We start from the raw sequence: 23,645 nt of genomic DNA, 5'->3' as shown, positions 1-23,645 counted from the left end.
CCCCTCCTACCAAACTCAGTTTAGAAAATGTGCCCGGATAAGTTCTTTCTTATAGTAATTAGTGGGTACCTTCAGAATAGAAATTTCACCAGTAAATAATAAAGGCTATAAATTTAACATTTAGGGGTCAATCCAATTAGGTACGAGTTGCCATTGAAAAAAAGGGTGTGTAATCCTTACTGGCGCTTCTAGTTGATCGACTGCTGCCTTCTCAGTCCCACGGTGGACTTATCCCAAGTAGTCCAAAAAATAGAACAGAGAGAGTGGTGGTAGTGTGGACTAAATGGCGCTATCGCTCAAGCAGTGGTGGTAAAAGTGAGAGTGCTAGATAAATACTTAACTTTGCTGTTTCCAAATGAAAAGTCAAGGATGTTCTGTGTCCAATATTTGTCGAAAAAATATTGGACACAGAACATCCTTGACTTTTCATTTGGAAACAGCAAAGTTAAGTATTTATCTAGCACTCTCACTTTTACCACCACTGCTTGAGCGATAGCGCCATTTAGTCCACACTACCACCACTCTCACAAGTTGCCATTGCTGTGATGTTTCAACATCGGCAACGGCACCCAAACTCGCACTCCTTGTGACCAGATAGGGCTGCGGGCACTTTTGAGCAAGTTTAGGATGACAGAAAGTGCGGCTGTTGTAAGACAAACTCGCACCTAATTAAATTGACCCATTAGTTGTTAAATGTGATAAAATTAATAAAATATAATGGTGTAATTGTGAGCCTGATTCAGTTGTGGTTGTTAAAGCGATTGTTGCTGCAATCTTTTGCCGTTCACAAATTGCGTCACAGTCTGATACCGCTTTCACATCGCAAATGCCGGATCCCACCCGGTAAGAGAAACGTGTCCTTACCGGGTGTGATCTGGCATTTGGTCTCCTTTGATGGCTTTCCGACCCGGCAATATACCAAGTCGGTTGCCATAGCAGTGGGGGGCGCAGCAGCAGCAGGGGCGGGGATGGAGGCGGCGCTGGGAGATGAGCTCATCTCCTGCGCCGCCTCTCCCTATGCTGTGAATGGGAACCGTGTCGCATTGACGCGGCTCCCATTCACACTGCGCCTGACCGGGTATTCAACCCGGGTATAATCCTTCTTTTATACCGGGTTGAATTACTGGGTCAGGCGACCCGCTAATTCGCCGAAAGTGCTTTCACATCGCACACTGACCCGTGTCGACACGGCAATATGCCGTGTCGATACCGGGTTATTTGTGATGTGAAAGGGGTATGAGTGAGTCTGATCAGTTGTAGGCTGAGCAAGTCTCCTAGACACAGGGCTCTCCAACATCAACACAGGTCACAATGGGTAATTTATACACGTGCACGGAAAGGTGTTTGAACAGAAATGACATGCCTGTGTACAGTTAGCCACCCCAGTTACCACCCCAAATGCCGACTTCCTGTCAGTCACTTTGCAATGGGATCCTCTGTGTGAGTTAATATATCTGCCCCCAGTTCACTGGTAAAAAGGTCACCCAGTTCACTATTTCCAGAGGATCAGCTCTTCCAGTTTTGACATTAGGGGAAACGAACAGAGAAAAATAGGCTCCCCATTACTACTGTAGACATTATGTGTATAAGTGGCACTACTACTGTTGACATACATATAATGGGCACTACTGTGGACATAATGTGTATAAGCAGTACTACTACTGTGGGCATTATTTGTAAGGGGCATTACTACTGTGGGCATTATGTGTATAATGGGCACTACTGCATAGCATAACGTGACTAGGTGGAGCTACTGTGTGACGTAATGTGACAGTACTATGTTGCGTACTATGAATCAGGGGCACTACATGCGGTGTAATGTAAATAAGATTGTGATTTTGTGTGACGTAATTTGTATTGGGAGTACTATTATGTGGTGACACCCCTTCTTTGTGAGACCACACTGCTTTTTACAGCCAGCTAGCTGTCACTTTATGGGAGGGCTCAAATTTATAATTTGCAGGGGGCTCCAAACACCTTAGTACCGCCCCTGCCCCCACACCATCTGTATGTCCCATACTGAGCTGCCCCCCTTCTGCATGATTTGTATTGTCCAATCTTCCCCACCATAGCTTCTGTTTTATACTGTGCTCTCAATACCCCCCACCACACACAATTACACAAGTATGGTAACTTACCTGCTGCATGTTATCCTCCAGTCCTTGCTGCCACTGTGACCCCTCCCGTCATCTTCAACTGACACTTTGCAGATCTCTTTGCGTGTCACCGGACACTCTGCAAATCTCTTTGCCAGTACTTTGCCAGATGATGATCTAAACAACCATAATTTCTTGGTCAGATACACTATGTGTATAATTGTACTACTACATTTTGTTACGTACTTTCAATTTTATTCATTTGCAATTTTATATCTAATTTTATATTTACTATCTATTTTATTGACTTTCTCATCCAAAACCGAGATCCTGTCTCATAGAGACCCAAGTTATCTGCTCCAGGTTTTATCTTCCCTAGTGCTAGGACCATATTAGTATCATACAATACCCACAATGTGCAGGTTACAGTCATAATTATAGCGCTACTGTAACTATCCTTTATATTAGAAATGACATTATGTGTATAAGGGGCACTACTTCTGTAGGCTTTATGTGTATAAGGGGCACTACTGCTGTGTGCATTATGTATAAGGGGCACTACTACTGTGGCCTCTATGTGTATAAGGGGCATTACTACTGTGGGCATTATGTGTAAGGGGCACTACTACTGTGGACATTATGTGTACAAGGGGCACTACTGTGGTCATTGTGTATAAGGGGCACTACTATGGGCATTGTGTATAAAGCATTATGTATAAAGGGCACTACTGTGTGGCATTTGGTGTACAAGGGCCACTACTGCTGTGGACATTATGTGTATAGGGGCACTACTACTGTGTGCATTATGTATATAAGGGCCACTACTACTGTGTGCATAATGTGTATAGGGGCACTACTACTGTGGGCATTATGTGTATAGGGGCACTACTACTGTGGGCATTATGTGTATAGGGGGCACTACTACTGTGGGCATTATGTGTATAGGGGGCACTACTACTGTGGGGATTATGTGTATAGGGGGCACTACTACTGTGGGGATTATGTATATAAGGGGCACTACTACTGTGGACATTATACCTATAAGCGGCACTACTACTGAGGGCATTATGTGTATAAGTGGCACTACTACTAAGCACATCATGTGTATAATAGACATTACTACTGTCTACATTATGCATATAAGAGGCACTACTATGGGCATAATGTGTATAAGCAGCACTACTACTGTGGGCATTATTTGTAAGGGACATTACTACTGTGGGCATTATATGTATAATGGGTACTACTGTGTAGCATAACAAGACTAGGAGGGCGCTATTCTGAGACAGTGTCAACAAGGGATAGTACTATGTAGCGTACTATGAATCATGGGCACTACGGGGGTAATTCCAAGTTGATCGCAGCAGGAATTTAGTTAGCAATTGGGCAAAACCATGTGCACTGCAGGGGAGGCAGATTTAACATGTGCAGAGAGAGTTAGATTTGGGTGTGGTGTGTTCAATCTGCAATCTAATTTGCAGTGTAAAAATAAAGCAGCCAGTATTTACCCTGCACAGAAATAAAATAACCCACTCAAATCTAACTCTCTCTGCACATGTTAAATCTGCCTCCCCTGCAGTGCACATGGTTTTGCCCAATTGCTAACTAAATTCCTGCTGCAATCAACTTGGAATTACCCCCTACGTACGGTGTAATGTGAATAAGATTGTGCTTTTGTATGCGTAATTTGAATTGGGAGTACTATTGTGTGGTCACACCCCTTCTTTGTGAGACTACACCCCTTTTAGGGTGCTTGCTGTCACTTTACAAAGTATGGGAGGGCTCAAATTAATAGTTTGCAAGGGGGTGCCGACCACCTTAGCACCGCCCCTGCCCCCCCACACCATCTGTATTTCCTATACTGAGCTGCCTTCATCTGCCTGTTTTGTATTGTCCACTCTCCCCCACCGTAGGCTCTGTTCTGTACTGTGCTCCTAATACCCCCCACCACACACACAATTACACAAGTATGGTAACTTACCTCCTACATGTTATCCTCCAGTCCTTGCTGCCACTGCGACCCCTCCCGTCGTCTTCAACTGACACTTTGCAGATCTCTTTGCCGGTCACCCGACACTCTGCAAATCTCTTTGCTAGAACATTGCCAGATGATGATCTTCTAAAAAACACAAAAGACTATCTTTAAGCATAGTACTATTTTAAGTACAATAAAATGTCAATGAGTCAACCACTTTTCCAATTTTCCTTAAACCAAACAACATACTTTCCACTATCAATTTGCCATTTATCTATTTTATTTACTTTTTCATCCCAAAGCAAGATCCTGCCTCATAGAGACTTATCTGCATCCACTGCCCTCTTTATTTCTGTAACGCTACATTTGTATTCTTAAATTCTTATTCAGCTATAAATGGGATTAAAGGGGTTTTGTACAGGGCCGGTTCTTGCCCTTTTGGCGCCCCGGGCGGGAAATAGGGGCCTGGCTTTATACAGGGGGCGTGGTCAGTTACGCCCCCTGTACAGTAGAGTAGCGCCGCAGAAAAAGAAAAAAAAATACTTACTATCCCCACTCCCGACCGCTGCAGACCTCCGCCGGCGCCGCTCCTCTCCTCGGATCTGGCATAGACAGACACTAGAGGTCAATTATGACCCCTAGCGTCTGTGACAGTCCCACAATGCTGTGCGGTGCGCGATGACGTCATCGCGCACCGCACAGCAAAGGTCCTCTCCACGAAGGGAAACTAGATGCGTAGCGTCTAGTTCCCTTCACAGCGGGGGACCAGCGGGGGACACAGCGGGCAGCGGGGGGCACAGCAGTAGCGGATCTTGCCATGGTGCGGCGCCCTCCAGATGGCGCCGGCGCCCCGGGCAAAAGTCCTGCTTGCCCATGGCAAGATCCGCTACCGGCTCCTTAATCTATTTTCACAGCGAGGGGGGGGTGAAACCATCCTGCAGCCTGAGTCAGAGAGTTGTAAGGGGTATATTTATTAATGTGTGTTTTTTGGGGGTACCTGCAAATATAATGGATCCAGTAAAGAAATAGGGTGATTCTGCACAAGAACATTCTGTACATTCTGTAAGTGCAATGATTGGACTTCTGAGTTTAGGACTCAGGAGTCCTTCTGCTCACGCACAGAATGATGCTCACACCGCAGGGGACACTGGGAGGGATCCATTTAGATCCCTCTCAGGAATCAGTAAGAAGCCCATAGGCTTCTATTAGGCAAGGCTACCTACAGATGGCATTGCCTACCGGGTCCAAGCTCTGGAAAGTATCTCTTTCCAGAGTTTGGTACATATTATGGGAATCACTTTAGTACATCCCGTCCAAAGTCCTTTATGGGTTTTACAGGGAGGCAGAGTATTATTTGTATGGGATGCAGTCAATTTACCACCAATCAAAATCCCGATGGTCGAAATCCCGACAGCAATTGACCGACGGTCAGAATCCCGACAAGGTCAAAATCCCGACATGGACAAAATACCGACATTTAAAATACCGACAAGTTCAGTATACCGACATGTACAATGCCGACAGGTCAAAATACCGACATGAGTTTTTCGTGATTTTTTTTTATTGAAACCGACTTGTTCATACTTTACCATCCCAGTGGACCTGTAGGGGGATATAATAGTGTGCCGAGCGCGGTACACTTATATAATGTCCATATCGACCTATGTCGACATACACAAAAACGAAAACCGCATGTCTGTATTTTGACTTGTCGGCATTTTACATGTCGGTATTTTGACCTTGTCGGTATTTTAAATGTCTGTATTTTGTCCATATCGGGATTTTGACCTTGTCGGGATTTTGACCATCGGTCAATTGCTGTCAGGATTTCGACCGTTGGGATTTTGCTTGGAGGTATTTCATACCGATCCCATTTGTATTGTAGCAATCATACATTATATTTATTATATTGTCCTAATTCAGATAAGTACATAAGACCTGATTATGACTGGGGCACTAAAGAGGCAGGTGATGGGTTGTCTACTGAGACGCCAACCAGCTGCGGCCGTAACCCACTGCGCTGTGCAAACAGGCGCACCATCGGACTCAGAGTAATCCCATAGGGTCAAAGAGAATGAGAAAAAGTCCAGCACTCCACTCTTCCAATTACCATACTTGCCCCGGTGTCCTCCGAGATGTCCAAGCATCATTAATTACACAATATGGAACAGCACTACTCATGGTCACACGCAGAATAGACAACTGAAAGGCGGCCTCTGTCCTTTATGTAGCCCACAGGAGATAGAAGGGTATATGGGGAGAAGCAGACGGCTGATTATTTGATCCTGCTCCAGTTACCAGGGTCGGCGACAGGGTGCGGTCAAAGGGGACACCTGTACCAGGCCCCAAGGATCAGAAGGGCCCCAAGGATACAACACTTATTGTCCGGCAGGGATGTGAGCCATCTTGTCCAAATAGGTCAGTGAGCTGGAGGCTGTGTGGGCGCAGCCTCAGAGTGACAGGAGCCTCTCACACATACTAACTGTGCGGCACAAGTGTGCGCCTGCTCTTCCGGGTCCAGCTCTGTTGCAGGCAGTTACGGGACATGGCAGCAGCTCCCCTGGCCAGGATTCATGTGCTCTGCGCTGGCCTCTTCTGGTGGGGTGTGAGGACCGCTTGGTACCTGCTGTGTGGTGTGAGGGTCTGGATACTGGGGAATGCAGCGCAGGTTAGGCTCTACACAGGGTAAGAGTGGATTGGTGAGGGGATACAGAGCTTTGAGATGGGGTGGGGGAGCTGAGAATGCAGCATGGAATCATTTGGGAGAGACAGACTGTGGGGTGTGTGTTAGGAAGGAAAGAGGGAGGCACATACTGTGGTGTGTGGGGGAGTAAGGAGAGATATACATATTTATATATGTGTAATATATATATATATATATATATATATAAATAGGGTAATGAGGCGGCACTCCGGAGACTTTTCAAAAGTTTTAATCAGGTGATCTACGTTTCGGGGACACAGCCCCTTCGTCAGGATAAGTGTGCATATCAAAAAACAGTGTTTAAATACATACATAAGTGAGAATACTCACACCCGCCGCCTCCAGCCGCGTCGCCCGGTTTCCGGCCGCGTCCTCCCGGTCCCACCGGAAATGACATCATGCCGGCCCGTCCAGCTGACGCGTTGTGGCTGGGGAGAAAGAAACCATAGCAACATATAAACAAAAGATAATAAACGGCCTCCTTACAGTCATCGCATTGTGCATCAAACCAACATCAATATATAAATAAGACGATCTGATCCATAAGAACAACCAAACATATATCCAATGGTAATCAGAGCGATATAAGTGTAAAATATAAGTTATATTAGTGCAACAAACCGTAGGCAGCCTGTTAAAATCACGAATAAAATAACAATATTACTGACATAGAAAAAATATTAATATAGTGACATAAAAAGTAATATATGTGACATAGTAAAATGTATATCCATAAGGCTATCATATTATATATATTAGAATTAAACCTAGGTTATTAACTGTGCTAATAATTATTACATCTTCTTTACTTGCCTAGCAACTGCTCATAAAAAACATCTTAAATTAAGGGCTTCATTGAGCCCTTTGGGGGCAAGTGTATCTAGTGTGTGTATCCAGCGGGACTCAAGTTGTAGGAGTTTTCTAGATCTGTCCCCACCTCTTAGAGATTTAGGTACCTGGTCAATAATTTTGTAACGGAGCGTAGCCATATTATGTTGTTTTTTAGCAAAATGACGAGCTACTGGCTGTTCGCTATCACCCGCTTTTATGGCTTCACGGATGGCATACCTGTGTTGTGCCATCCTGGTCTTAAAAGTGCAATCCGTCTTGCCCACATATGATAAACCACATGGGCATGTTAACAAGTAGACCACAAATTTCGATTCACAGGATAAGTGCTGTTTGATGCTATAAGATTTCCCAGTGTGAGGATGCAAAAATTTTGTACCTGGTGTCATATAGCTACATGTTGTGCATCCACTGCATCGATAACACCCCGCTTTTCTGCTAAGAAAATGTTCCTTAGCTTCATTGAATTGAGAGATATCGGTTTTCACGACTATATCTCTTATACTGCTATTATTAGAATAGCTAGGTAATAACCTGGATTGGAATGCCTCACCGAGCCCCTTGTCAGTAGCCACAATGGGCCAGATTTGTTTGGTCTTTTTAGTCAAGTAATGGCTACTAGAATTGAAACGAGTCACCCAGGGAAATCTACCCTGTAACCGTTTAGGGGGTTTTTGTTCCAATAGTTGTTCTCGTGTGAGACTCAACGCCCTTTTTCGTGCTGTCATCAACAGTTTACTAGGATAACCTCTATCTAAGAATCTTAGGGTCATGTTGTGTAAGGCTAATTCCTTCTCCTGTGGATTAGTCGTGATCCGACATACTCTCAAGAATTGAGAAAACGGTAAACTGCGAATCGTTGATTTAGGGTGGGAACTATCATATCTCAACACATTATTCCTGTCTGTAGGTTTCACAAACAGTGATGTGTTGATCATCCCTTCATCAAGCGTAATACAGACATCCAAAAAATTAATAGTTTTGTCATCAATGGTTAAAGTTAATTTGATGGGACTGTCTGTGGCATTATGTGCAAAAACTAGTGTTTTAAGGTCCTCCCTATTATCCTTCCAAAATATAAGAACATCATCTATATAACGGAAGTATAGGATTATCCTATCATATATAGCACTATTGAGAAAAAATAAATCATTCTCAACCTCCCACATATATGAGTTGGCGAAGGATGGTGCCACCGCCGATCCCATTGCGCAACCTGTGCGCTGCAGGAAAAAGATCTTATCATAAAGGAAAAAATTGTGGGTTAGGGAGAATTCTAATAGTGCTAAGAAAAAATCAATATCAGGACCTTTGAACAGTGGGTTATTAGTAATGAGTCTTCTAACAGATTGTAGCCCCGCCCCATGCGGTATACATGTGTATAAGCTGGTAACATCTATGGTGGCGAGGCTAGTCTGTTCAGGTAATTTACCCATTTCTAGAAATTTCCTTAGTAACATATATGTTACTAAGGAAATTTCTAGAAATGGGTAAATTACCTGAACAGACTAGCCTCGCCACCATAGATGTTACCAGCTTATACACATGTATACCGCATGGGGCGGGGCTACAATCTGTTAGAAGACTCATTACTAATAACCCACTGTTCAAAGGTCCTGATATTGATTTTTTCTTAGCACTATTAGAATTCTCCCTAACCCACAATTTTTTCCTTTATGATAAGATCTTTTTCCTGCAGCGCACAGGTTGCGCAATGGGATCGGCGGTGGCACCATCCTTCGCCAACTCATATATGTGGGAGGTTGAGAATGATTTATTTTTTCTCAATAGTGCTATATATGATAGGATAATCCTATACTTCCGTTATATAGATGATGTTCTTATATTTTGGAAGGATAATAGGGAGGACCTTAAAACACTAGTTTTTGCACATAATGCCACAGACAGTCCCATCAAATTAACTTTAACCATTGATGACAAAACTATTAATTTTTTGGATGTCTGTATTACGCTTGATGAAGGGATGATCAACACATCACTGTTTGTGAAACCTACAGACAGGAATAATGTGTTGAGATATGATAGTTCCCACCCTAAATCAACGATTCGCAGTTTACCGTTTTCTCAATTCTTGAGAGTATGTCGGATCACGACTAATCCACAGGAGAAGGAATTAGCCTTACACAACATGACCCTAAGATTCTTAGATAGAGGTTATCCTAGTAAACTGTTGATGACAGCACGAAAAAGGGCGTTGAGTCTCACACGAGAACAACTATTGGAACAAAAACCCCCTAAACGGTTACAGGGTAGATTTCCCTGGGTGACTCGTTTCAATTCTAGTAGCCATTACTTGACTAAAAAGACCAAACAAATCTGGCCCATTGTGGCTACTGACAAGGGGCTCGGTGAGGCATTCCAATCCAGGTTATTACCTAGCTATTCTAATAATAGCAGTATAAGAGATATAGTCGTGAAAACCGATATCTCTCAATTCAATGAAGCTAAGGAACATTTTCTTAGCAGAAAAGCGGGGTGTTATCGATGCAGTGGATGCACAACATGTAGCTATATGACACCAGGTACAAAATTTTTGCATCCTCACACTGGGAAATCTTATAGCATCAAACAGCACTTATCCTGTGAATCGAAATTTGTGGTCTACTTGTTAACATGCCCATGTGGTTTATCATATGTGGGCAAGACGGATTGCACTTTTAAGACCAGGATGGCACAACACAGGTATGCCATCCGTGAAGCCATAAAAGCGGGTGATAGCGAACAGCCAGTAGCTCGTCATTTTGCTAAAAAACAACATAATATGGCTACGCTCCGTTACAAAATTATTGACCAGGTACCTAAATCTCTAAGAGGTGGGGACAGATCTAGAAAACTCCTACAACTTGAGTCCCGCTGGATACACACACTAGATACACTTGCCCCCAAAGGGCTCAATGAAGCCCTTAATTTAAGATGTTTTTTATGAGCAGTTGCTAGGCAAGTAAAGAAGATGTAATAATTATTAGCACAGTTAATAACCTAGGTTTAATTCTAATATATATAATATGATAGCCTTATGGATATACATTTTACTATGTCACATATATTACTTTTTATGTCACTATATTAATATTTTTTCTATGTCAGTAATATTGTTATTTTATTCGTGATTTTAACAGGCTGCCTACGGTTTGTTGCACTAATATAACTTATATTTTACACTTATATCGCTCTGATTACCATTGGATATATGTTTGGTTGTTCTTATGGATCAGATCGTCTTATTTATATATTGATGTTGGTTTGATGCACAATGCGATGACTGTAAGGAGGCCGTTTATTATCTTTTGTTTATATGTTGCTATGGTTTCTTTCTCCCCAGCCACAACGCGTCAGCTGGACGGGCCGGCATGATGTCATTTCCGGTGGGACCGGGAGGACGCGGCCGGAAACCGGGCGACGCGGCTGGAGGCGGCGGGTGTGAGTATTCTCACTTATGTATGTATTTAAACACTGTTTTTTGATATGCACACTTATCCTGACGAAGGGGCTGTGTCCCCGAAACGTAGATCACCTGATTAAAACTTTTGAAAAGTCTCCGGAGTGCCGCCTCATTACCCTATTTGTATGACGGAGGACTCTCTCCACGAGGAGGGCACCAGGAGCAGTTGTTGCTGGCGGAGGGGACCGCAGGAGTGCCGGGTCATTGCGCAGGTTATATATATATATATATATATATTTACCGTTTCTTATATAGGGCAGCAAATTCCATTGCGCTTTGATACATGATCTGAGGGGGCCCCAGGGAAGTCAATGTACCGGGGTCCGGGCCATAAGATTTCTGTTGCCGTCCCTGATGGAAGGGGAGGGTTAGACACTAGAGGGAAGGTTAGGTTTAGGATACATGAAGGGAGGGTTAGGCACTAGGGGAAGGGTTAGGGTTAGGCTATGTGAGGGGAGGGTTAGACACTAGAGGAAAGAGGTTTAGTATATGTGAGGGTAGGGTTAGGCACTAGGGGAAGGGTAGGCTATGGAGGGAAGGGTTAGGCACTAGAGAGAAGGTTGGGTGATGGGAGGGTTAGGGTTAGGCACTAGGGGGAGGGTTAGGGTATGAGAGGGTTAGGCAATGGGAGGGGAGGGTTAGGGTTAGGCTATGACAGGGAAGGGTGAAGAATTAGGGGGAGGGTTAGTGTTAGCTATACTCACTTCCAGAAGCACCACAGGATCTGCCGGAAGTCATCAGCACTGGTCCCGGAATACACCGCCGGAGCCACTGGACCATGTAAATATACCACATCCGGTTGAAATGATTATATAGTAGCTTTTTTAAGATAATACACATTGTGGTACCACCATTTTGCTATTTGAGCAAGTTTATTTGCAAATGAACTTTATTGAGATATTATTATACTTTATTTATATGATACCACAAGGGTTCCGCAGCGCCTAACAAGGTACATAAACAAATGAGCAAAACAAGAAAACAGCAATTTACAATGTAGAACAAGTACAGGGTATATAAACATTGCTGCATCAGGGTACATGACTCTGAAATAATCAGTGTGGCAGAAACTGAGGGTTAGGTGCCGTTATAGGGAGTATGGTGTAGAAGATAGTCTAAGTAAGGGAAGGAAAGCACATGAGTGGAGAGGGCCCTGCTCGGGAGAGCTTATGTTGCCAGATACTATAAATAAGCCTCAGCGCTTGCATTTTTTTGAAAATTATGTATATTGGTATAAACCAGCATTGTGTAACGAGCTCACAGTATTTATCTTCTACATTATCAGGTGTACTCCGCCTGATGCAGAGTTGAACGTGAGTCTGTCTGCGGAGCAAATATTGTGTGTTTGCACTGCCCATGCTCCAGAACTGTGCCTAAGGAAGTGTGGGCAATGCAGAATCATGTGCTTTTAAATTGCGACTCCAATTATGAATTCAGAGGCATAACTGGGCTGTAATGGGGTGTAGCAGTGCAAATTCTGATAATTAGCAGAATTTGCAATCTTTCTGTTCGCATGCTGAAAATGTGGACGCATGCGCAGGATGGGCTCTGCCCATGCGTCCACATCTTTTTTGTAATTTTTGCGGTTGGATCGCACACTGCTATCCAACCTGAATTAGCCCCATAGGCAGAGTTCAGTGAGAGCGTGTTGACATGGGTGTAGTAGGGTATGCCGGTGGCCAGGCTCCCGGCGACCAGCATACCGGTGCCGGAATCCCGACCGCCGGCATACCGACAGCAGGGCGAGCGCAAATGAGCCCCTTGTGGGCTCGCGCTCGCCACGCTGTATATTCTCCCTCCAGGGGGTCGTGGACCCCCAAGAGGGAGAAAAAAGTGTCGGTATGCTGAGTGTTGGGATTCCGGCGCCGGTATACTGTGCGCCGGGATCCCGACAGCCGGCAACCTGAAGACCACCTTGTTGACGTGACTTCGGGGTATGCAGAGTGGCATAAAAGCATAACTACCCTGTTTTCAGATGTATCATTTGCAGCTAGTTTAGGCTGGTGCACGTATGCACTGTTGATTAAAATGATTATTAATCAAACCAAGCATGTGGATAGGGGGCCTGTGCACCTTTCTGCATACAGACTGTTTTTTGCCTTGCACAAAATGCAAACATACATATAGTACATCTGTTTTCTGTCCAGCTTTGCATTAGGCAAATTGTGTTATTGATTATTGTTTTAGTTTTTAAATAAGTGCTATACCTATAGAAAATCATTGGTGGTCCATAAATCAAATAAAAATTTTGAATAATCTGACTTCTTTAGCAGCAAAGGAAAACTTCCTCCCAGTTTCGTTGGGCTTTCCAGCTTCTTTGTATGGTGGGGTTCTTTGATCACTAAAACATGTCTAGCTCGTAATAAACTTTATAACCATGCTAAAAGTTAATCCCCTTCCCTGCAGGGGTCTAAGTTGCATTGCAGTCTCTTCTAATGTGGAAATGGTTAGAATTCAGAAGCCTTATAATAAAAAAACCCTCATACAGTATATACTCTTGTGTAAGGCCGCCTTTGATCTGAGTGGCAGAAAGTATAAGCATTAGGTTAGTAGAGTTACGTCATTTTATGGCTTGCTGCAGTGAACTTCATTACATTTAACAAGCACAATAAAAAGAACCAATGTGATAATGTATCACTGCCTACGGTCGTCTGACCCATTGCTCTGTTGCGCACGCTTGGCATACTCATATCACCTAACTGGGCTTGTTAATGAAGAAAAGCAAAGAGAAAGTGTGAATTAACTGTTATGCACACCAGTGCCTGCAGGAAAGTACTAGTGTCAGAACTGTTATGCACTCCAGTGTCTGCAGGAATGTACTGGTGTTTGAACTGTTATGCAAAACAAATGGACTCACAGACAAACTGGGGAATATGACATAACGTACACAGAAGGTGATAGGGTAACAAAATACACACACAGTGAACAGAGAAGCCCAGAGGCTAAGGAACTGGGTATCTCCCTTGTATTAGAACTGCTCAGATGTAAAAAGCAAGATGTTGTGTTTTAATACGTAGAGAACCCGAAATGCTGTTGCTAAGGGCAACAGCAAAACCCTAAAGGGTTACCAACGGGTGTGGCAGTAAACTCCTTGGTCAGAGATGGAATGATAGACACAAGGAGAGCCTCCACAATCCTGATTCTCACTTGCAGTGCACAGGTTTAAGCTTACTGCCACTAAACTGACCCCTGACACCTAGCACAGTGAGACAGGATTAGACAGGCAAGTGTTAGAATACAGCCGCAAACTTGCTAAGTTCACAGAGTAATAACAGAACCCCAGCAAGCTAAACGACTGACTCCAGTCTTACTGCTAGGTCTGGATTGGCAGAGTGTAATACCAAATCCCCAGGCCTATTTGCAGTAAGCAACAAACAAATACAAAGCTACACAGTACTGGCTAACTTTCATGAACTGACTAACCAACAGAGATTCAGCAGCATCTGCTTACCCTGAAAAGAGGCCTTATAAAGCAGGTGCTGTCCACGCCCCACTCAGACCTCACAGACTGTGAGCACAAAAACCAGCACCGGATCCCCTGCCGTGCACAGAGCCTATAACCACTGCACAGCAAAAGACCCGAACCGGAGTATCAGCTGCGCTCAGGTTACTCCACTAGCACTTGTCTCCCGGTTGCCATGACGACGTGGCAGCACAGGGCAGGAGACCCTAACAGTACCCCCCCTCTGACGAGGGGTCAAAGAACCCCTACCACCGGGTTTATCGGGGAACTGCGAGAAGAAAGAGCGTATCAGTCTGGGGGCATGAAGATCACAACTGCGCACCCACGACCGCTCCTCCGGGCCATACCCCTTCCAGTGCACCAAAAATGACAGCCGACCCCGAACCACCTTGGAGTCAAGAATCCTTTCAACAACAAACTCCCTCTGGCCACGTATCAGAAGAGGGGAAGGTCTTCCACTGGAAGAAGGATTACTAATCGCCCGTTTTAAAAGGGAACAATGAAATGTTTTATTGATACCCAAAGAACGGGGCAGATCTAACTGAAATGCCACCGGATTGATAACCCTGGTGATCTTATAAGGGCCGATGAACCGGGGCCCTAACTTATGAGATGGCTGTCTCAACTTCAAATTCTTGGTAGACAACCAGACGAAGTCTCCTAATTTGAAGCTGCAGGGTCTTTTCCGCTTATCAAAAACCCTTTTGGTCACTAATGACACAGATACAAGGGCTTTCTTCACTTTCCGCCAAATACCTCTAAGGACCGAAACCACAGAGGAACCACCAGGCGTGGAGTCCAGGGGGTCAAAAGAATTGGCCTTAGGATGATGCCCATACACACAAAGGAAGGGAGAGATCCCTGTAGCAGAGTGAGCCGCGTTGTTATAGGCAAACTCCGCCATGGACAGATGAGCAACCCAGTCAGTCTGACACTTGGAGACATAACACCTGAGGAACTGCTCCAAGGACTGGTTCACCCTTTCAGTCTGCCCATTAGACTGCGGATGGTAGCCTGACGACAAGCTGACAGAAATCTGGAGATCGGAACAAAATGCCCTCCAGAATTTGGCCACAAACTGGGATCCGCGGTCAGAGACCACATCAAGTGGCAACCCGTGGAGACGCACAACATGCAGCATAAATAATTCAGACAGGCGTCTGGCTGATGGCAGCCCAACCAGTGGAACGAAGTGCGCCATCTTCGAAAACCTGTCAACGACAACCCAAATGGCTGTCATCCCCGAGGATTTGGGCAAGTCCACCACAAAATCCATTGAAATGTGGGTCCATGGCTTAGATGGGATAGAGAGTGGATGTAATGGGCCAACAGGAACCCCTCTAGGAGTCTTATTTCGGGCACAGATGTCACATGCCCGAACCCACTGATCCACATCCTTAGCCACCGAGGGCCACCACACCGCCCTAGATAGCAACTCCCGAGTTCTGGCAATACCCGGGTGACCTGCCGACTTCTTGGCATGGAATTCCAGGAACACTCGCTGTCTTAACCTAGGAGGCACAAACAAAAGACCTACCGGAAGGTCTGGAGGAGCCTGCTCCTGTGCTCTAAGGACTAATGATAAGAGGTCCTGGGTAATGCCCACTTTAATACATGATGGGGAAACAATGGGCAACGGCTCCTCGGTGGTCTCCTGGATTGGAGCAAAACTCCGCGAGAGCGCATCAGCCTTGATGTTTTTTGACCCAGGGCGATATGTTATCAAAAAATTGAAGCGAGCAAAAAACAAAGCCCATCGTGCCTGCCTGGCATTGAGGCGCTTCGCTGACTCTAAATATGCCAGATTCTTATGGTCAGTGAGAATTGAGACCACAAACTTAGCCCCCTCAAGCCAGTGTCTCCACTCCTCGAGTGCATCCTTAATAGCCAACAATTCCCGGTTACCCACGTCATAATTCATCTCGGCAGGCGAAAATTTACGGGAAAAGTAAGCACAGGGATGAAGGCGATTATCAGACACTCCCATCTGAGAAAGCACTGCCCCAATACCCATCTCAGAGGCATCCACCTCCACCACAAAAGGACGCTCTGGATCTGGGTGTCGCAGCACCTTGGCCGAAACAAATGCCCTTTTGAGACGGGCAAAAGCCGCTTTAGCCTCACAAGACCAGTGAGCAACATCCGCCCCTTTCTTAGTGAGTGCCACCAAGGGCGCCACTATAGACGAAAATCCAGCGATAAATCGTCTATAAAAATTCGCAAAGCCCAGGAAACGCTGAAGCGCCTTCAAACTAGTGGGCTGCACCCAATCCAGGACTGCCTGTACCTTGGAACCCTCCATTTGGAAACCTTCTGGGGAGATAATATATCCTAGAAATGCGATTTGCTGAACTTCAAATTCGCACTTCTCCAGCTTCGCCCCAAGCCGGTGGTCTCTGAGTTTCTGGAGGACTAAGCGTACATGCTTCCGATGTTCCTCCAGGGAATGGGAGAAGATTAGGATGTCATCTAAGTATACAACTAAGAATCTATCCAAATATTCCCTGAGCACATCATTCATGAAATCCTGGAAGACTGCCGGGGCATTACAGAGCCCAAAAGGCATCACCAAATATTCATAATGCCCTGAGTGGGTATTAAAGGCAGTCTTCCATTCATCCCCCTCTCTTATTCGGATTAGATTGTACGCACCGCGTAGGTCAATCTTAGAAAAAATGGTGGCAGTACGAAGCTGGTCAAACAAGACCGAAATGAGAGGCAGTGGGTATGAGTTTTTAATCGTGATACGGTTCAATTCCCTGAAGTCGATGCAGGGTCGCAACGAACCGTCCTTTTTACCCACGAAGAAGAACCCCGACCCAACTGGAGACTGTGAAGGTCTGATAAATCCCTTAGCCAAGTTCTCCTGAATGTACTCTGCCATAGCCTGAGTCTCAGGACGTGACAGGGAGTACAACCTGCTCTTGGGAAGCTTAGCATTTGGCAACAAATCAATGGCACAGTCATAGGGGCGATGGGGAGGTAGTACCTCTGCAACTTTTTTGGAGAACACGTCCGCAAAATCTGCATAACACCCTGGCAATCCTGGCAAACTTAGCTGCGAGAGCCTGACTGGAAGGCTCAAGCAACTCCTGAAACAATCAGTACCCCAACTAAGAATCTCCCCAGAGACCCAGTCAAATTGAGGATTGTGGGCCCTTAACCAGGGTAACCCCAACACCAATGGGGCAAAAGTACAGACAGTCACATAAAAGGACAATTTTTCAGAGTGTGTGGCTCCAATAAACAAAGAAATCTGGCTAGTGCAAGAGGTAATTTTACCTTGGGATAATGGTTCCCCGTTTAACCCACAAATCTCAATTTCCGATGCCAAGGGTACTAAGGGAACAGAGTGTTTTAGGGCGAATTGGCGGTCCATAAAAACCCCGTCGGCCCCACTGTCCACAAAGGCCTCAGTCTTGACAGTTTGACCGAGGATCTTCAAGGTCACCGGAATGATAAAAGTCTTCTTGGGAAATTCTGACTTCTGGCCTGACAGGATATTTCCCATCACCCTCAGGCCCTGAAGTTTTCCGGCTTTTCTGGGCATGATACTACCACATGACCTTTATTCCCACAGTACAAACACAACCCCTGCTGTCTCCTCCGCGTCTTCTCACGCGAGGAGAGGCGGGTAGCCCCAATCTGCATAGGCTCCTCAGAAAATTCCTCAGAGTCTGAGGTTCCCTTGGGAAGGAAGGAAATCTCAGTCTCCCTTTCAAGCCTACGCTCTCTCAGCCGTCTATCCACCCGGATGGATAACTGCATGAGCTGATCCAAGCTATCAGGCAAGGGATATTGTACCAGTTGGTCCTTTATCTGGTTAGAAAGACCTCTTCGGTACTGGTGTCTCAGGGCTGGGTCATTCCACTGGGTATCATGGGCCAACCTCCGAAACTCCGTACAGTAAACCTCAACTGGCCTTCGCCCTTGCTTAAGGATCGAAATCTGAGCCTCGGCTGAGGCCGTCTTGTCAGGGTCATCATACAACATGCCCAGTGCCGTAAAAAAAGCATCAACACTTTTAAGCGACGGACAGTCAGGCTGCAACCCATATGCCCAGACCTGTGGGTCTCCTTGTAGCAAGGAAATCACTATGCCCACCCGCTGAATCTCCGACCCAGAAGACTGAGGCCTAAGCCGGAAGTATAGCTTGCAGCTCTCCTTGAAACAAAAGAACTGCGAGCGATCTCCAGAAAAACGATCCGGGAGATTTACTTTCGGCTCCTTAACCCCTGCAGGTGCTGCTGCTGCGGGAGCTCCGCCAGCAGCCTGGGAGGTGTGCATTTTAATGGACAAATCATTAAATTGCCGAGTCAGGACCTGCACCTGATCGACCACCTGTTGCAACGTATTTTGAGGGGTATGCTCCATATTCCCACAAAATTTCAACAGGAGTATTAGGCTGCTGAATATGTTATGCACACCAGTGCCTGCAGGAAAGTACTAGTGTCAGAACTGTTATGCACTCCAGTGTCTGCAGGAATGTACTGGTGTTTGAACTGTTATGCAAAACAAATGGACTCACAGACAAACTGGGGAATATGACATAACGTACACAGAAGGTGATAGGGTAACAAAATACACACAGTGAACAGAGAAGCCCAGAGGCTAAGGAACTGGGTATCTCCCTTGTATTAGAACTGCTCAGATGTAAAAAGCAAGATGTTGTGTTTTAATACGTAGAGAACCCGAAATGCTGTTGCTAAGGGCAACAGCAAAACCCTAAAGGGTTACCAACGGGTGTGGCAGTAAACTCCTTGGTCAGAGATGGAATGATAGACACAAGGAGAGCCTCCACAATCCTGATTCTCACTTGCAGTGCACAGGTTTAAGCTTACTGCCACTAAACTGACCCCTGACACCTAGCACAGTGAGACAGGATTAGACAGGCAAGTGTTAGAATACAGCCGCAAACTTGCTAAGTTCACAGAGTAATAACAGAACCCCAGCAAGCTAAACGACTGACTCCAGTCTTACTGCTAGGTCTGGATTGGCAGAGTGTAATACCAAATCCCCAGGCCTATTTGCAGTAAGCAACAAACAAATACAAAGCTACACAGTACTGGCTAACTTTCATGAACTGACTAACCAACAGAGATTCAGCAGCATCTGCTTACCCTGAAAAGAGGCCTTATAAAGCAGGTGCTGTCCACGCCCCACTCAGACCTCACAGACTGTGAGCACAAAAACCAGCACCGGATCCCCTGCCGTGCACAGAGCCTATAACCACTGCACAGCAAAAGACCCGAACCGGAGTATCAGCTGCGCTCAGGTTACTCCACTAGCACTTGTCTCCCGGTTGCCATGACGACGTGGCAGCACAGGGCAGGAGACCCTAACATTAACATTTTATTTTTTTAGAAATGTTCCCCTTTTATGTATAGAAAACCTTAATACACTTTTTTTTTATATAAGTTGATGTCTTAATATTTTTTAAAAAGGTAATTTTTTTTAAATGTAATTGAACACAGAAAATCTGAATTATATAAAATATAAATGATGCTTTTTGGTTAAAAGTCACGCAAGCAATTGAAACACCAACTTTTAAGTGCAATACTCAATCCCTAAATCACTGCTACGTAATGGAGACATGTTAATAAAAGACAATTCATGTTATTAATAATAATAATAATAATAATAATAATAATAAATATTTTTATTTTTTTTATTATTATTATTATTTTTATTAGTAGTAGTAGTAGTAGTAGTAGTAGTAGTACCATGCATTGTTCTGCTACATAGTGCCTTTATTCTCACAGCTGACATTTTTACACAGGAGAGAAACTGGGAGAAGAGGCTTCAGCAGGTGCCTGGCAGTAACGTAGACAGTCTGTGCTGCCAAGCAGAGGAACAGTTACGTCTTTATGAACAGAACCTGCCCAAGTCAGGTGAACATGTATTTTTACTATATTCCAAACATATTTGCAGCAGTGCTGTAAGTTATTTCCTCATTCTGTAAAATAAGAAGAAATGCTAAGGATTGTCATCTAGTCAATATGAAACACTCACTAAACATAAATGCAAGTTGATACAAAAGGAATTGATCAGCAGTATATATTTAGTGCAAGCAGGCTGCCATAGACACAACAACGTCGTGTGACATAGATCCTTCCCTTGCCCCTCCCACACAACGACGGCAACAGGCCTCCGGTTTGGGAAACGGAGGCTGGTGCCGCCCCCAAATAGCAACAGACTGTCAATCACTCACAGTCTTCTGCCGTACTGCCTCCAACGTCACACACCCGTACCGCGTCATGTGCTAAGTAGCAAGCATTGGTACTTTGCGCTATGAGCAGCACGTCTGGCAAAAATCTGAATAGAGCCCATTGTGCCTTATTTATGCATTGTGCCCCGCACCACACTGCATTTATTTTGTGCAAATATATATTTATTATTATCAATCTCAATGATTATAATAAATGTACTTGATATTTTAAGCTGTCCAATAGCTATTTTATATTTTTATTTTATTGATTGTGTAGCACCGTCTACCATCTTCTCTTGTACCATATATTTATATAACACTTATTTGTGCATATATTTGTGTTCCATTGCACTTTACTATCGGGATATTCATTGAACTTGTACGTACATAGGTGCTCTCACATTCTGATTTTGGTGCTGCCTTCAGGAAGTACTTTCTGTGCTTCTGCAGGGTTACCAATCGTGGTTGATGAGAGGATTATGTATAGAATAATAATGTTATTTTACAGAGTCTGTCTTGTCACAGACATAGATAAGAGACATATGTAAACAGGTTCCAGTGTATAGACAATGTCTAAGTTGACAGTCAATAGGTTGACATGGACAAAAGGTCGACCTATGAAAGGTCGACACTGGAAAAAGGTGGCAGGTACAAAAGGTTAATAGATTCAAATGGTTGACATGGCAATGGTTTACACACATATAGTTGACACAACTTTTTAAGGGTTGTTTGCATTTTTTGACATCTTTTTCATACTTTACCAGCCAAGTGGACTACAATTGGGAATACGAGCAAAGCGAGTCATGCATGGGGATGCAGTACGCTATTTGGGGTTCCCTGTGCTCTGACAGCGAAAACGACACCCAAAAAATAAAAAGTTGTATCGACATTTGTGTAGTTCTTTCCCATATCGACCTTTCCATGTGTTGACAGGGGTAGTCTTCAGTATGCCAAATGTGCGCCGGGATGCCAAATGTTGGCATCCCGGCGCACAGTATACCAGCGCCGGAATCCCGACAACCAACAGATATTCTCCCTCGTGGGGGTCCACGACCCCCCTGGAGGAAGAATAAATAGCGTGGCGTGCCTAGCGCGCCACCGTGCCCGCAGCGTGGCGAGCACAGCGAGCCCGCAAGGGGCTCCTTTGCGCTCGCCACGCTGTCGGTATGCCGCCGGTCGTGCTCCCAGCACCAGTATGCTGGTCGCCGGGAGCCCGGCCGCCGGCATACCATACTACACCCGTTGACAGTTTGTACCTGTCAACTTTTCCTATGTCGACCTTCATAGGTCAACCTTTTTTTTACAATGTCATCATAATGCATGTCGACAATATGGCGTCGACCTAGACGTTGTAGATCTTCTATACCACACCCTATGTAAACGCAGTACTGTCTACACTTGTTCTCCCTTTCGTTTTAACATACATTACAAACATCACAGTCTAGCTGTCCTTTTCTGGGTGCTTCTGTATGCAGATAGCAAAGAGATTCATTTTGTGCAATACATCAGTGACAGTTGTCAGCTTCTCTTATGTGTATAGAATTATATGGTGCTTACAATGTATTTATAATGACCTTTTATCCTATATTTGACATTGCAACTTGGTTTATTTCCAAATATAGTAGCAGTTATATTTCTACCAGCATATCAACAACATCAAATATCGGTGTCCGCTCTTTTTCCTGCATATTACCATCTTTTTCTGCACCTAAATATTACACCATGAAACCACAAAGCAGCAACAATATTCAAGGTCCTTTGAATTAGAATAATCGCAGCAATGTGGAATGCTTTATCAGGGCAATTTACCATTGGGGTGAGGCCAGGACGCAGGGTGTGATAAGAGACGTTCTAGTGAAGGCTAAGTAGTAAGGTCCTTGCGAACTCTCACCGTAAAAATGGCGGCATTGTAGTCTATAGACAGTAGCTATCAGGGCCAAGCTCTGAAACGCTTGATAAATTTGCCAATATCACAAACCCCATAGATGCCTCTAGGGCATGGGTGGCTAACCAGTCAGAGACAAAGAGCCAAAAAAAATGTGTTGGGTATGTCAAAGAGCAGACATTGGGCCGTAGACGCACATGCAATAATGGGGTGTGGCCTTGTGCCTTCTAGGCCACGCCCCTGGTATAAAATACATTGAAAAAGCCAGCTCCACATAAAATATATTGAAAAATCCAGATTCACAAAATACACTTCAGCTCCCCTATGTGTCACTCTAGCCAGCACCCTCCTGTCACTTCAGCCAGCACCCTCCTGTGTCACTTCAGCCAGCACCCTCCTGTGTCACTTCAGCCAGCACCCTCCTGTGTCACTTCAGCCAGCACCCTCCTGTCACTTCAGCCAGCACCCTCTTGTGTCACTTCAGCCAGCACCCTCCTGTCACTTCAGCCAGCACCCTCCTGTGTCACTTCAGCCAGCACCCTCCTGTGTCACTTCAGCCAGCACCCTCCTGTCACTCCAGCCAGCACCCTCCTGTGTCACTTCAGCCAGCACCCTCCTGTGTCACTTCAGCCAGCACCCTCCTGTCACTTCAGCCAGCAACCTCCTGTGTCACTTCAGCTTCCCCCAATTCATGCCACTGCAGCAGCCCCTTATGTGTCCTCTGTTTGCTGGTGGGTGTCTCATCTTTATTATCTGACTCCCTCAGTTCTAAGTATCCGTAATGCTGCTGCATGTTTTTCTGGAGAGCCGTGGTTACCGAATCTGTTGTGGTCATGTAACTTTGTGTGTTAGGAGCCACATTTGAAGAAAGAAAGAGCCGCATGAGGCTCAAGAGCCACAGGTTGGCCACCGCTGCTCTAGGGACTGCTTGTCCGGGATTGTTTATTAAAAGTGTTTAATAACAGAGCCCCCGAGGGTGGCCACAGCAGCACGGGAGTAGGC

The 23,645-nt window shown here is 45.0% G+C and overlaps 1 protein-coding gene across 3 annotated transcripts in view; it reads left to right on the top strand.

The window, feature by feature from the left end:
- The window catches only part of LOC134910412 (uncharacterized), a 286,525-nt gene that overhangs the window by 61,783 nt on the left and 201,097 nt on the right, over positions 1-23,645 (top strand). For all 3 annotated transcript variants that reach the window (XM_063918405.1, XM_063918404.1, XM_063918406.1), the window contains one exon: positions 20,330-20,441. In XM_063918405.1, coding sequence (XP_063774475.1) covers positions 20,330-20,441 — 112 coding nt within the window. The remainder of the gene's footprint in view (positions 1-20,329; positions 20,442-23,645) is intronic.

This window comes from Pseudophryne corroboree, chromosome 4 (assembly GCF_028390025.1).
Source record: "Pseudophryne corroboree isolate aPseCor3 chromosome 4, aPseCor3.hap2, whole genome shotgun sequence".
Lineage (NCBI taxonomy): Eukaryota > Metazoa > Chordata > Amphibia > Anura > Myobatrachidae > Pseudophryne > Pseudophryne corroboree.
This window is presented reverse-complemented; position numbering and strand designations above follow the sequence as displayed.